The sequence below is a fragment of the Plecotus auritus genome (assembly GCF_963455305.1).
Source record: "Plecotus auritus genome assembly, chromosome: 5".
NCBI classification, from domain to species: domain Eukaryota; kingdom Metazoa; phylum Chordata; class Mammalia; order Chiroptera; family Vespertilionidae; genus Plecotus; species Plecotus auritus.
Genome location: NC_137776.1, coordinates 53484007 through 53500460, shown reverse-complemented (window position 1 = coordinate 53500460; position 16454 = coordinate 53484007). Strand labels below are relative to the sequence as shown.

Here is a 16454-nt window from a genome sequence, read left to right as displayed (position 1 = left end):
CGTGGCTTGTGGGTATAGTGGAGGTATGGTTAATTTGCATATTACTCTTTTATTAGATAGTATACATAAACAGATTTTATTTCAAACCATATTTATAACTATATGTTGTGAAAAATAACTGCCATATATTAAGTGCTATGTTATTTCCACATGCAATAGTTGGCACTTTAAATTATTTAAAATTTATCTTTATGGTTGGAAGTATTACAGATGTTCCCTTCACCCCTCCCCCATTGATCCCCTCCTTCTCATTCCTATCCCCTCCTCAGACCTCCACCACACTATTGTCTGTGTCCATGGATAACGCATATCCTATATAATAAAAGGGTAATATGCAAATCAATTGAATGGTGGAACGACCAGTCACTATGATGCTCAATGACCACCAGGGGGCAGACACTCAACGCAGGAGCTGCCCCTGGTGGTCAGTGCGCTCCTACAGGGGGAGTGCCGCTCATCCACAAGCCGGGCTGACGGCTGGCGAGCGCAGTGGCCTGCCTCCGCGGCAGCACTAAGGATGTCTGACTGAGACTTAGGCCATCAGTTGAACATCCCCTGAGGGCTCCTGGACTGTGAAAGGGCACAGGCCAGGCTGAGGTACACCCTCTCCCCCCCTACCCCCACCGAGTGCACGAATGTTGTGCACCGGGCCTCTAGTATGCATATAAGATCCTTGGTTAACCTCTTTCCACCTACCCTACCCCCCTTCCCTCTTAGAATCTTCAGTCTGTTGCATGCTTCCATGTCTCTGGATCTATTTTATTCATCAGTTTATTTTGTTCATTGGATTCCACATATAAGTGAGATCATGTGAGACTTGTCTTTCTTTGACTGGCTTGTTTTGCTTAGCATAATATTCTCCAAGTCCTTCCATGTTGTCTCAAAGAGTAAGAGATTCTGCTTTTTTACTACTGCATACTATTCCATTGTGTAAATGTACCACAGCTTTTTTTATCCACGCATTTACTGATGGGCACTTGGGCTGTTCCCACATCTTAGTTATTGTAAATAATGCTGCTATGAGCACAGGGGTGCACATATTCTTTCTGATTGGTGTTTCAGTCTTCTTAGGATATGTTCCTAGAAGTGAGATCCCTGGATAAACACTATACTTATAAATAACCCAAAGTGATCAAAGTAGAAGTGAGGAAATATTATAAACTGAACAATAATAAACTTGTGGGGTGTATCTTAAAGCAATGCTTAGAGATAAATTTATTACCTTAAATGAATAAGAAAAGAACAAAGGCTAAACCAGCCTATGTTACTACCTAATGGACTATTTCAATAGTCTAGAAAAAGATTAGTAAACCAAATCCAAAGAAAGTAAAGAAAACTAATTAGTGAGGTAAAAAAGCAAACATTTAATGAAGCCAGAAAAGGAAAAAGTTGGTTCTCTGAAAATATTATTATAATAAACCACTGGCATAACTGATCATTAATAACAGAAGGAAAAGACCAATATCAGGACTATAAAAGAAGATATTTCTACAGCATTTCCAGACTTTCAACAGGTAAGATATAATGAAAAAATATGTCAATTAATTTGACGATGTAATGAAATAAAAAACTGCTTAAAAATATATCCATCCAAACTAACATAAGAGGAAATTTTTTAATGAGCACTCTAAGATCCATTATAGATGTTGAATCCATTAATAAAAATCTTCCATCCAGAAGCTTTGAAGTCCCAATGGTTTTAATATCAAATTGTTCCAAATGTTAAAAAAATTGCATCAGTCTATAGATCAATATCTCTCATGAACATGGATGTACAGATCTTGAACAAAATACTAGCTAATATCTTTAAAATCCAGTTATTGTTTTAAAAAAATATAAAAAATGACATATTTCAGGGCTATCAAGGTGATTTAACATCTGAAAATCAATTTAATGTATCACATTTACAGAAAAAAAAAATAGGAGAAAAGTCACATGAGTATCCTGATAGATGCAGAAAGTGAATTATGATCAAATTTAATTAAAAAGAAAACTGTTAGCAAACTAGAAATTTGAAAGTCATTAAAAATATTAGCTACTTAGGGAACAGTTCAAAGGAAAAGTGTGCAAAACCCCTACAGTGAAAACAACAAAATATTAAAAGAAATTAGAGAAGATATAAATAAAGGAAGAAAAAAAAAAACAACTGATGTCAAATCCCACCTATAAAGTACCTATAAAATAAGTCATATGACTGCACAAAAGCTTTAGACCAAACTTTCTCAGCTGTAAAACAGAATTAAAAAATCAACTTCCCTATTTGTTATAATAATTAGCAATAATATATTTAAACCGTACAACCCACAGGCATTCAATCATTTCCATTTTGACTTATTTTCTGTGAATGAGATTGGTTTACTCTTACATGTGGCATATTTCCTTCTGCATCCATCCTCCACCCACAACCACCCTCACAAACAAATGCAATTACCTGTTGTAATGAAGTAATTGCATCACCAGGTCTTTCCATTTTACTGTAAACTTTTGCTAGAAGAACTTGCAAACGTCCATCTTCCATGACAGCTGACAGTTCATTTACTATGAAAGAATTGAACACATTGGGGGAAAATATTAATTTTAAACAAATGCTTACATTTTTCAACCAGTTTAAAAAATGGTCTTTGGAAAGAATGGTTTTGAAAAATAGTGAACAAAGTTAAAAATTTTTCAGTAAGTTAACTGAGGAATGGCCATGTTTGTGTTTTTTAAAAAAAGATACAAACAGGTTGGAAGAAAAAATAAAGAACTGGGTAAAACTGGAGGTTTTTCTTAAGACATATATTTAGAAATAACAATGTAATAACTTAGTTAATAATTTCAATTTTCATTCTTAAGTATATAAAATTTCTGCTTGTTGAAGTTATTAAAAGATAAGATAGAATATCTGCTGCACTGTAATGAAGAAGTGCTGTTTTTTAAAATAATATATTATCTTATTTGATAGGCTATGAATTGTAGTCAGTAAGAACATCGCTTGTGATGCCAACCAGTCTGATTTCAAATTTAGGCTTCATCACTTACTAGCTATTTAACCTTAAACAAGTACTTAACCATTCTGTGCCTCCCTTCCATGTGTAAAAGAGGGGAAATAATAGTACCTATTTCATAGGGTTGTTGTAAAATATTTAAAGTTAGTAAGTACAAAGTAAGTTAACATATGCAAAGCAATTAAAATAAAGTGTGGCATGTGGTTGAGAGCAATTTAAATATTTAGTATTATTACTTTGTGATCTAAGAGCAGTAAAAGAACCCTAAATACTAATTAACAGAAATATGTTTCTTCCACCATTTAAGAAGTACATGGTCTATGCCAGTCTGTTTGAAGTGGTTTATTTAAATTATTTCTTTAATTTTACATTATTGATGTTTCTTTCTCTCTGAAATCAATAAAAATATATTTTTAAAACACTTATAATAAAAATGTTTACTTGTTTAAACATCAGACATAATTGCAATTTAAAAGAACTTTACATCATTTTGGGAAGTATCTTTCTATAACACAATTAACTGTTTCATAAATCTGTTATATATTTTTCAAATGTCTTATTTTAATAGAGTGATATTCTGATCAATGAAATAAGCAACTTCACATATAAAATACTGGGAATACAAATACACATTTATATAATACAAAAATGAAAAGATAAGGTATATCAGGTATACTTTTTTTCAAATCAGGAATATTTTCATACCAAGTTCATGAGCTAGAGCGTGTTGAAGAACTTTTTCTGCTTTGTCATACCATTTCAATTTTAATAAAAGCTCTGCCAAGTCATAGCAAAGAAAATGTTGTCCATTTTTCAGTGCAGCTTCATAGTAAGTGATTGCCTAAACAAAATCCATTTTAGTTAGGAAGAAAGAGGCAATGAGAATGGCATTCAAGCATAAGTAATTTACACACAGATTTAAAACATATACATAACTGAAAATAACCAAGGAGAAGCTTAGGCATTTATCTGCACTACCAGTTAAGTATGCCATTTTCCTCAGAGAATCAAACATCACACAAGGCAACTAGCATTTCTTGTATAAGTAGCTTATTAATAGAGTGCTTGGTGAAAAAAATTTTTTTAATGGTTTTATTTCAGAAGCCAGTGAACTTTATCAAATGCAAATACTTTGCTAGCTGTTGTATAAATGTTCAATAGTTACTAGGAATAGAGCAAAAATATAGCAACTAAAGAACACTCATTTACTCTAAGAGGCAAAAAAACACACCAAAAAACAAAAACCCAAACCCAACCCTCAAAGCACATAGCTTACCAAAATTCATTCCAGAGAAAGGACATCTATTATGCTTTGTCATATAATGAAAGAGATGTTAATAGCAACTGGTTTAGTGATAAGAATATAGGTGTAAGATGAGGCCTGAAGTAAACTTTAGTTCAAACAATCTTAGCAAAATGCAGTGAACAAGATGTGAGACAAGAGAAAGACTTCAGCACAAATTCCAGCTTGTGGACACAAATTTGGAGTTTTACAACCATCAAGATATAAACGGTGCTTGCTGAAGGCCTCTCATAGAGCAGACTTTGAAAAATTTGACCCAACAGATATATTTTAAACTATAAAGTACTTGCCTTTGAATAGTTATGAGTTTTCACAAGCGCTTTCCCAACTTTGCTTGCCAGTGTTCCATCTTTTGGGTTTTGATTTAATGCTTGCTCATATGCTACTATGGCTTCTTCAGGCTAATGTTGACAGACACAAAAAATAGGCAATAGATAAAGAGCTTGGCTGGATCCCACTAATGACAACATTTATATAATTATGTGCTTCATTTGGAATCCTATCTAATAAAAGAATAATATGAAAATTAACCATCTCTCTGCTACACCTACAAGCCACACCCACCAGCCACGCCCACCAGCCAATCAGGAGCAAATATGCAAATAAACCCAACCAAGATGGCTACGGCCACAGAGAGCAGGAGGGAGACTTGGGTTTCCCCGGTGATGGAGGAAGCCAAGCTTTCCGCCTGCCCTTGCCAGCCTAGGCCTCCACTCAAGGCTACAAAGTTTCAATGATAGAAGATACATAAACCCAAACAGAAATGGCAGCAGCAAACCAGGGCAAACCAGCTGGCTCCCACCCATGCACCAGGCCTCTATCCTATCTAATAAAAGAGTAATATGCAAACTGACCATCACTCCAACACACGAGATGGCTGCCGCCATGTGATCAAAGATCCTGCCCCCATGTGGACACAAGATGGACACCACAAGATGGCCAGCAAGGGAGGGCAGTTGGGAGGGACCAGGCCTGCAAGGGAGGGCAGTTGGGGGCGATCAAGCCTGCAGGGGAGGGCAGTTAGGCGTGACCAAGCCAGCAGAGGAGGGAAGTTGGGGGTGACCAGGCCTGCAGGGGAGGGCAGTTGGGAGGGACCCAGGCCTGCAGGGGAGAGCAGTTAGGGGGGACCAGGCCTGCAGGGGAGGGCAGTTAGGGGTGACCAGGCCTGCAGGGGAGGACAGTTAGGGGCAAACAGGCTGGCAGGGGAGCAGTTAAGCATCAATCAGGCTGTCAGGGGAGTGGTTAGGGGGTGATCATGCTGGCAGGTAGAAGCGGTTAGGGGCAATCAGGATGGCAGGCAGGTGAGCAGTTGGGAGCCAGCAGTCCTGGATTGTGAGAGGGATGTCTGACTGCCCGTTTAGGCCCGATCTCACCGGGATTGGGCCTAAACGGGCAGTCGGACATCCCTCGAGGGTTCCCAGATTGGAGAGGGTGCAGGCTGGGCTGAGGGACACCCCCCAAACCCCGTGCACGAATTTCGTGCACCGGGCCTCTAGTATTTAATAAAATTAATAAAGCATGTATTTAAGTCCAGAAACCTTAATAATTTCAGAAAGGTGACAGTCACTAGCATAGGTATAACTTATCAGTATACTCCCACCCATGTTAATTGTTCTCTTGCCTTCATAAATAATAATCTGAGAAGAGAAAAGTTCTTGACTTTTCATTTCTGGCAATCATCACAAAAGCCAGATAGAGTCAGAGGACTGCTTCCCTTTGAAGAAAACACCACATAGCCAATAGTTCCATTCATCCCTCTGTTTAAAGGAGCCTCTTCACTTGCTTCTGATACCATCTCTATTTTAAATAATGATAGTGTTGAATTATTGGATCTTAACTTGAAAAGAAAAGCGTTCTTTTATTGTAATGGTTGTCTCCTTTCACTGTGATGACTGAATCTTGAATATTAAGTAAACATTATTTAGAAAACCAAATTCCTTTTCATTTGGGATGTTATACTAATCACAAAGATTTTTTAAAAGTCTAAGTTCAGTAGCACCAGAAATTTACCTCTTGAATATTCATGTATGCATCTCCAAGGAGAAGAAAAGAATGAGGGCTGGGCATTATTTCAGCAATTTCTCTGGAAATCAGACCAACACTATTTAGTATATTGAATACAAATATCTTCTTCTAAAAGATAAGCACATTTATTTCAATTAACCAATAACCTTCAGAGTACCTTCTACATATCCAACAGTGTAACACTGTGAAAAACACAAACAAAAAACAAAACCACCATACCCATAACCAGACTGTTTATGTTTTTCATTAAGTCTTTGCATTTTCTGAAATGCAGGAAACAGAGTACAGGTGGATAAATTGTATCCAGAAATATATTTTCTGTTATGTTTAATTTTGAAATGACATGGAAGTAAAGGTACCAAAATGGATGGGGGAGGCTGGAGGAGGGACACCACTTATTCTCCTACGTATCTTGAGCTCTGGTATTCATGGCATTAACCATGTGCTGCAATGAGTTACTTTAAAAAATATCCAGTCTTCTAATTCAGTATTTCCTGTTTATTTTTTACCTGCAAAATTTAACTACTAAAGGTCAAAATACCAAAGTTACTCAAATAAGAACATGATACTAAGTCTTTAACGTATAGTATCTCATTTAATTGATCAAAAATTCTTATGAGAAAGAGAATTATTATTTTGATTTTACAGATGATGCTGAGTTTGTCTACAGCTAATGTGTCAGATCTGCTTGAAACAGAAACCTATGCTTTTAACTCCTATATTATACTGTATTCAAACAAATCAACCCTATTTGGAAATACTTTCACCATTAGAGATGATAGTGCTCATCTTTAGGAAATGTGATGTAGAACTTTAGTTCATCTATCTATACTAGGGTACTGCTCCTTTTCTTTGAATCACACAGCACCTACAAAGAATCTAAGCATGGGACGAGGGATGGGGGCAGGCTTCAATGGGGGAAAACGGGGGACATGTGCAATACTTTCAACAATAAAGATTTAATTAAAAAATAAAAGGATCTAAAGAGACAAAAAAAAAAAAAGAATCGAGCAGATTTCTGATCCTTGATATATACATATTAGATGAACCAATTTGACTTGGTTTGACGACTTAATTCATCAGTATTTTACTGTTTTCAAGAGATAAAAATGTTAATTTTCTCTTATGTGGAGTGTGTGCATGTATGTTTATCTGTTTGTTCAGGTAGAAGAGTAAAAGCAACCTCTGTGTGTGCATGTGTGTATATGTCCATGTGCATGTGTTGTATATTCTAATAACTCCTAAGGGCATCAGAACATAACTTTTAATTAATTTATTGATTTTAGAGAGAGAGGAAGGGAGAGAGAAACATCAATGTGAGAGAGAAACATTGATTGTTTGCCTCCCACACACGCCCTGACTAGGGAATTGAACCCAAGACCTGAGTATGTGCCGTGACCGGTAATCGAACCTGTCACCTTTTGGTGTATGGGATGACGCTCAACAATCTGAGCTACACTGACCAGGGCCACATATAACTTTTAAAGTCCCTGTCCTTTCACCAAGGAACATTTGTAATTCATACCTTAGTGTAGTACATACTAAACCATAATTCTTTTTCTGTATCTATAATAATAAAAGCATAATATGCTAATTAGACCAGACAACCAAACGACCTCCAGATGTCCTCTGGACGACCTTCTGGATGAAGCTGGGGCTGCGAGGGCCGAGGCAAGCCGCCGCGGCTGCGAGGGCCAAGCCCCTTGCACGAATTTCGTGCATTGGGCCTTTATTATATTAGGAATTAAACATGACCATCTAGCCCCCGAATTGATGTTACATTACATAATTGTCTTAAATTATTAATACATATAACTGTTGTTCTTTCCCTTCCCCAACAGAAAGATGTCTAAAAGTAACATCTGATGGGGGAGGAGAACTGAGAAACCAGAATGAGCCACAGGTTGAAGTAATCCTAAGTATTATGCTTTATGTTTTTGAGAGAGTAGCTTGGTTAGAGTGACTGTGGTTGATGGTAGGAGAAGGAAGTGAGAACATGAAGGCAAGGATATATACAGTATCTACAAAACACTTAAGAGAGAAGTAAAACAAATTTGGGAATTAATTTTAGGAGGTAAGTGCATTAAAATAACCATTTACCTATAGCAAGTGATATACAACGTTTTCTCTTTTCTATGCTTCAGGTATATATCTGCCATTTTTTCTTTGACCTCTATGAAATAAGGCTGTTTGGATGTAACATTCTGAAGCATGCTTAAAGCCCGCTCAACATCTCCTTGGGCCAGGGCTAGGTCTGCATTAGCAATGGTAACACGCAATTCTTCATATGTCCCAGAAAATTCATGGATAGCATCTTGTAACACTTTTGCTGCCTCATGCTGTAAGGATGAAATAAAAATAACATTCAAAATATTCAACAAATTATATTAGAAATGAGGATTTTCTATGAAAACAGAATGAACAATAAATGCTAGCACAATTAGGATATTCATGAAATACTGATGGATTTTTAAAAAGCACAAAAATTTAAAACTAAATGCAGAAACCAAATTCAGATAACATTATAAACTCTGGTTAGCTGAGAAGTGTTTACATAACTGAGACAACAGCAGTTGCTACACAAGAGACACCACTACTATAATTTAACTAGAGGCCCAGTGCATGAAATTTGTGCATGGGAGGGGGAGTTCCCACAGCCGGGTCTGCACCTTTTCACAATCCAGGACCCCTCAGGGGATGTCTGACTACTGGGTTAGGACATTCCTCTCGAAATCTGGGACCGCTGGCTCCTAACCACTCGCCTGCCTGCCTACCTGGTCGCTCCTAACTGCTCGCCTGCCTGCCTGATCACCCCTAACTGCTCGCCTGCCTGCTTGATCTCCCCTAACCACTCGCCTGCCTGCCTGATCGCCCCTAACCACTAGCCTGCCTGCCTGATCGCCCCTAACCATCTCTGCCTTGGCCCCTGCCATGGCGGCTTCGTCCAGAAGGACGTCAGGAATGAGAGTAAACTGTCCGGTCTAATTAGCATATTACGCTTTTATTATTATCGATAAGCATTTACTTTGCACCCAGCATTGTATTAACCTAATTCTCACAAACAACCTATAAGGTAGTTACTATTATTACCCCTACCCTGCAGTAAGGATATTGAGATTTAGAGAGTTAAGAAGTTAACAAATGATAGACCAGAATTCAAGCTCAGGCAGCCTGACTCCAAAGCCTAAATTCTTAGCCATGTTCATTACTACCTCATCGATGCCCAACGGTCACTAGTCCGGTCACTCACTGCACCCAACGGCTCCTCATTAAGTAGTGTACTACTTCATTCCCTATGTCAGGAGATCATTTTTCTTATACCTCAGGTGAACATATTACTTCATTTCCAAATTTGTACCTCAATGAATCTAAAATGTTATTTAAGATTCATCTCAAATGTCATTTAAGATCCATTTCAACTTTAAATATTATAGAACATTCGGATTTCAGAAATGTTAAGATGTGAAAAAACTAGCACATCTTAGAATCAGCTATTTATACATGGCAGCTGGTTCTTCTTATTTAAATGCATTTTATGTTCATTTATTAGTGAAACAGAAATTGAGACTTGGCAATTATCTAGACACTAGAGGCCTGGTACACGGATTCGTGTACTTGTGGGGTCCCTCGGTCTGGCCTGTGCCCTCTCATAATCCAGGACCCCTCAGGGGATGTCAGAGCCCGGTGCATGGATCTGACCCAATCCCCGCAGACCAGGCTGAGGGACCCCACTGGTGCACAGATCCGTGCACCAGGCCTCTAGTATGCATATAAGATCTTTGGTTAATCTCTTCCCACCCCCCATTCCTCTCCCCTCTGAGATTCATCAGTCTGTTCCACGTTTCCATGCCTGTGAGCTGAGCATCTGCCCCCTGGTGGTCAGTGTGTGTTATAGCTACTGGTCTAATGGTTGGACACTTAGCATATTAGCCTTTTATATATATAGATTAGAGGCCCAGTGCACAAATTCATGCACGGGTGGGGTTCGGCCGGCCTACCCCAATTGGGGCCGATCGGGCCAGGTTGGCTGGGGGAGAGGCTGCGGGCAGTTGGTGGAACGGCCCTGCCCCCGATCGGGGTAGGGGTGTCAATTGGGAGCAGGGCCAGCTGGGGGGAGGGGCCACAGGCGGTTGGCCAGCCGGCCGGCTCTGCCCCCTGGTCAAACTCCCAGTCAAGGGGACAATTTGCATATTAGCCTTTTATTAATAGGATAGCCTTCTTAACTTCCACTGAAATATAAAACTAAATTAGCAACTGCTGCAATCCAAAAACCAGGTATCAATGACATTAAGTTCTTCATTTTCTTGAATCCTCTCAGAATTACCTGCTATTTTCCATCTATCCATCATCCATCCATCCATCTACCCATCTGTATTATTATTTTTTAAAGCATTTGATTTTATGGCTGTCCTATGAATTTATCAAAGTTGTTATTCATCCACTGGTTCTTTTGTTTCCTCAAGTACTAGAATTTCAGGTTGGTATTTTCATTTTATTTCAGTAGTACTTGTGTGTACATGTATGCTTGTGTGTGTGAAGCCTTTAGGAATTCACAGAATTATAACTATATTATATTGTTACTTTTCATGGTAGCTGGGGTAATCATACATTATAATGCTATTATACATATTAATACATTTCATAATATGTCATATTACATTGTATTGTTATTCACATTATGTTATATTATGCTATATTATGTTATGCTATGTTATAACATTTTATGGTAGCCAATCTAAGTACACTGATACTTAATGTCTTCCACGTGCAAACTATGTGTAACTTCAGGGACTTGCAAAAAGTACATGATTTGGTGAAAAGTGGTGAGAAATAAATTCCCTAAATTTTACTACTTGGTCAGGGTAGCTTTTTCATTTCCTACTAACATATATATATTATATATTATATATATATATATATATATATATATATATATATATATTTTTTTTTTTTTTTATAAAAAGTTCAGATCTGAGTCAATGAATTAAAATTTGACCTACCTGTTCTCCATTTAGGCAGTAAACCTCTACCAACTCAAGAAAGATTGATAAACGATGGCTTGCATCAACTTCAGTATTTTTGTATTTTGATTTTGAGGAGGCTCCAATTTTCCTCACTCCTGGTAAACTCATTGCCATATGTAGAGTTTTAATAGCCTCTCCTATTTCTCCCATTTTCTTTTGTGACTGAGCTTTTATCAAATGATATAAAGGATATTCTCTCACCTGAAAAAAATAATATTCAGAAATACTTCCTTGAAGTATTTACAACATCAACACATAATTTACAGTCCATCAAACATTAAAATGATAGGATATTTGAGGACAGCCTGTGATTATATACATAAGGTCTATTTCTGTCCTTTTATTAACTTTCTGATCCAATATTGTATTAAATCAAATTTAGGAAACCTGCCACTACCTAGCATCCCTATGGATGAACAACCAGGTAATTAAGTGCTTCTACTATGACAGAGGAGAAAATGCAAACAAAGTACATAAGGCTAGAAAATATATTCTAAAATAATTTGTTTTCAGGAAACGAGTTTCTTTACCTGGGACTGCTGGTACTGATATAAAGTCATTAGATTTCTAGAAACAAAGTTTTCCCCCTTTTCTTTATTTTTAAGATTAAGCATTTTAGGATACGTTAATCAAACATTGGTCTTACCATTTGGTACTACTCAGAAACATGAAACAAAGCTTGTCTTTATTGTGGCTAGCAACAGTGTATACAGAAAAACAAAATGACAAAAACGAGTGAGGAATGAGTCAAAGAAGATAATGCAGAATGAGGTGAAGTAGTAGCCATTTAATGTCTGGGACAGCTACACTCCTCTGTAAGGCTGTGGTTCTGTCTTAGTCACCTATGAACTCTGTGTGAACACTCCTGCTTATCGTTTCTCTTGGAGATTCTCAATGACTGGGGTAGAGTCCCTACATGGGGTTCCAAAGGCCGACCAGACTTGAGAACTACTATCCTAGGAAGCAGGTGCTATCATCTGCAAACCTTGCTTGGGACTTTAGTTCTCCAGTCCATCAATGGGTTCTCATATAACAGGGCTTAAGACGCTGTGAACCCAAGTGAAAACTTGAGGAGGTCCTCCATAACTCCAGGTAGCTCAGGAACCACCTGAACCTGGATTTCCCCTAATGCTGAGGGATATGATATGTATCACAGAATATCTTGGGTAGAAATCTAGTTTATATCCTCAAACCACATACTAAGCTTAAAAATGACTCAGCATCTTTGATGATAAATCTAGAGAAAAGTTATTAAAAATCCAGGTCCAAGGCCCTGTACGCCAAAAGACTATGGGTTCGATTCCCCATCAGGGCACATACCTAGATTGCGATTCAACCTCTGGTTAATGAGTATAAGGAAGGCAACCGATAGATGTTGCTCTCTCACTCTCTCTCTCTAAAAATCAGTAAAAACATATCCTCAGGTGAGGATTTAAAAAAAAAACCACAAAAACAAAAAACAAGGTCCAAGAAGGCAACAGGCAATAAAATAAATCATAATACATAAAAATATTTATAGTTTATAATTATTTTTGATACTTTCATTATTGCATTTAATACTCACTATAACTGTAGGGTATTATGAATTGTATAAAAAAGAAAACTGAGGTTCAGAGAGATAAGTGTAAACACCAGACACTGACTCCAGGACTTTGTTGCCCAGTCCCTATAGTTTTTAAACTATACACAGTTGCTCCATTTCTTCTCCTACTGCTTATGAATCCAAAATCTTTTTAATTTAAAAATGCATTTATTAGCAAAATATTAAAGGCTAAATTTTTTTAAAAGTTGATATATAAACATCTGCTAAAGATTCCTGGAGGTTGATACTTACCTTAAAGTTATAGCTCAGACAAAGATCAAGAGACTGAGAACATAATTTAAATTTATCCTGAGACAAATAAACTTGAGCCATCAGGAGGTAAGCATCTGCATAAGAAGAATTGTGTTCCAGGCAATGCTGCAGGTTATTATAAGCTGCTTCAATGTCACCTAATGAGGGACACAAAGCACCATTTAATTCAAATGATTAAGAACTGGAGATCTTAGAAGAGTGAGAAAAGTAGTTAGTCTATGGATAGTTCCAGTGTTTGAAGTCCTCTGTTCGTAAGGCCATGATTTAATCTCTTCTTTGTAGTCCGCATGAAAGAATTTACATGTAAATCAGAGTACTGTACACCTGTAAGACCACACCTTGGTCATAAGAAGCAAACCAGAGAAAGTGTGAAAAAATCGGAATCAATCACCACTGTTACTGAGAGACCTATGCATGTATCTTTATTCATTTTCCTTGTCAATTTATTTTATTTACAATTTCATTAAAATAAGTTATATAAAACATAGAAATTTAAATAGGTAGAATGCTATAGTAACAAAGAGGATTTAGTCTAGTTATCATTCTAGACTAAAAGTTTTAAAAATCTAGAAATTTTATTACCATCCATAAAATTACAAAAAGACATAATGATATACCCTAGAGATTTAGAAACATGAGTTTTAGATTTAAAATGCCTTTAAACACCAACTGAAATATTAAAGGTATTGGAAACACATCTACTGTACATCTGGGAGTCTTAAATAAAAGCAAATGACCAAGATTAAAGTTACGGGAAGAGTGGAGCCTACCCTGGGTTGGCAGATGAACAGTAGTCTCCGGGTGCTAGTGGTCTGACTTGAGATGTGCACATCTGCATTAGCCATCTCATAAATTGGCCTTAGGTAAGTATAGCTAGGCCAACTCCCCATTCAGCTTTGCTAGGAGAATGGGGAAAGAAGAGATCCTCAACTATTTTCTGTTCAATTACTCTCCTTAACATCACCTGACACCTCAACAGACAAGGCTATAGCCAGGGCTCCAGTATTCCTACTTATAATACAAATCCATTTAAACAGAAAACATTTTTTCTAGGAGACAGAGAATTAATGAACAAAAATTTGGCTGAGGCAGCACAAAACTTATTAAATATAGTGTCAAAATTTGTCCATTAACTATCAAGCATAATTGTGATGCAATCCGACACTCAGAACAGATAAAAAAGGAAATGTGAAGGTTAAGCAAATGAATTCGCATGGGAATTACCATTCCCCTGTTCTTTTAGGAAGGAGGATTAAGGCGGTAACTTGAAATAAGAGGTTATTACCAAGGGGAGAAAGTATATGGGAAAGAATCAGGATTTGCAAAAAAGTGATGAAGAAAATGAGGAATGCATGAATAATTGAGATAAGAATCTTGTTTCTTCTAAAGCAAGGGAAGAATGTGGCACTTATTTCAGAAGTTTATAAAAATAGAGAAATGGGTCATCACTGTTGGGAAAAAAAAAAAAGACCATATAAACAAAGATCACATCAACATCACATTCTTATCTGAGAGCAGTCCAATTTCTCTTGAAGGAACAATGAAAGCCTTTGCTGTCTGATGATCTGTTTTTGTCAGAGTTACGTACAATAAAGAATATACTAGTAGCTGCCCTTTTCCCAAGGTTCCTGAGAGGGAGACTCTAAATCTTGGAATTTCACAAATTCCATGGAATGTCTTTGTTATCTGTGGTGGCTCTGATAGTTTATGATAACAGTATAACTCAGGATGGGAGCTGCCCATCTCATGAAGACCCACCACATGATTAAAGGGTTGGGGCTTTGAACCTTGTGATATCAACCTGACTGGCAGAAGGGGAACTGAGATTGAATTCAATCACGAGGCCAGCCAATGATTTGATCCATACCTATGTAATGAAACCCTACGGAGATTAAACCTTTAGTGAGCTTCCATGGCTGCTAATGTACCGCAGGTACTGTCCTACATCACTGGCAGAAAGTTGATGTGTCCCAACTCCACAGGAAGAGGACAATGACAGCAGCACATTTGGGACCCACCCAGACCTCACCCTGTGCATCTCTTCCTTTTGCTGGTTCAGATTAATGTCCTTTGTTATAATAACACTGTAATTCAAAGTATAGTGCTTCCCTGAGTTCTATGAGTCATTCTGGTAAATTCTCAAACCTGAAGGGGTAATAGGGAGCCTGAAATTTGGACCCAGCTAGTCAGAAGTACAGAGGGCCCTGAATTGCAGAGGATTCCTTTGGTCTAAAGGGAGGGCATTCTGATGAAGGGTTATGGCCTTAACTTGTAAAGTTTGGTCCAGATCCAGGCAGTTGGTGCAGCCAGCAAATTAGCAAGAATACTGCTATTTAGACACATGACAGTGAAGTCAGACCCCAACTGCTCTGCCTGCCCAGCACCCCTTGCTCTCACAATATAATTGTAAGTTGATGATGTACTGTTTCTTTGTCAAGCAGGAGATAAATCCAGGGTCACAAGGAGAATTTATGAGTCTGTTCTGCAGAAGGAATGAATGCCTCTAAGAAAGTTGTGACCACCTGCTACTGCCCACCTGCTGCTGCCCAAAAGTCTGGTTACACAAGGTGTCACATGAGAGGGAGACTGAAGAACCACAGATGTCTCCCTCAGTTCCCTGAAACTCCCCCTCTCTCTAACTCCCTCGCTGCAAAAAAAGTCCCCAGTTTTGCTTTTTGGAGAACACATATTTGAGAGATCTTCCCCTCCTGTCCTCTCTCTCTGGCCAAATCAATGAACCTTTCTCTATCTCCGAGCACCAGTGTCTCAGTGTTTGGCTTATCTGTGCATCAGACACACAAATCTGAATTTTGACAATTTTAGCAATATCAGCACCATTTCAAATGATTTCAGGCTGCTCCTTTTTAAAATGGGTTAATATCTGAGACTTTTATTCCTAGAGACTTTGACAATTAAGTATTACAATGAGACTTATTTATATAAAATTTCAAAATAAATAATAAATGTTTAATAAATTAATCTGAACTCAAAGTTCCAGTTTGATTAACTAGTATGTGATACCCATTGTAATTGGGAAGAAAAAACAGAAACATCATGTGATGGGGGGAGGTAGGAGAAGGGAAAGCATGGATAAATGGTAATGGAAGGAGACTTGACTCGGGGTGGAAAACACACAATACAATATGCAGGTGATGTACTGTAGAATTGTATACCTGAAACCTATAATTTTATTAACCAGTGCCACCCCAATAAATTCAATAAAAAAAAAAAGAAATATCATGTGGCTCAATAGAAGTCAA

The 16454-nt window shown here is 37.6% G+C and overlaps 1 protein-coding gene across 3 annotated transcripts in view; it reads right to left on the bottom strand.

The window, feature by feature from the left end:
- The window catches only part of TTC21B (tetratricopeptide repeat domain 21B), a 75647-nt gene that overhangs the window by 31473 nt on the left and 27720 nt on the right, over positions 1-16454 (bottom strand). For 2 of the 3 annotated variants that reach the window (XM_080667292.1, XM_080667294.1), the window contains 7 exons: positions 13174-13331; positions 11316-11540; positions 8416-8654; positions 6301-6373; positions 4581-4691; positions 3693-3828; positions 2432-2538 (listed from right to left, as the gene is read on the bottom strand). In XM_080667292.1, the coding sequence (XP_080523418.1) occupies positions 2432-2538; positions 3693-3828; positions 4581-4691; positions 6301-6373; positions 8416-8654; positions 11316-11540; positions 13174-13331 (1049 nt within the window). The remainder of the gene's footprint in view (positions 1-2431; positions 2539-3692; positions 3829-4580; positions 4692-6300; positions 6374-8415; positions 8655-11315; positions 11541-13173; positions 13332-16454) is intronic. The other variant, XM_080667293.1, reaches the window with a different exon arrangement.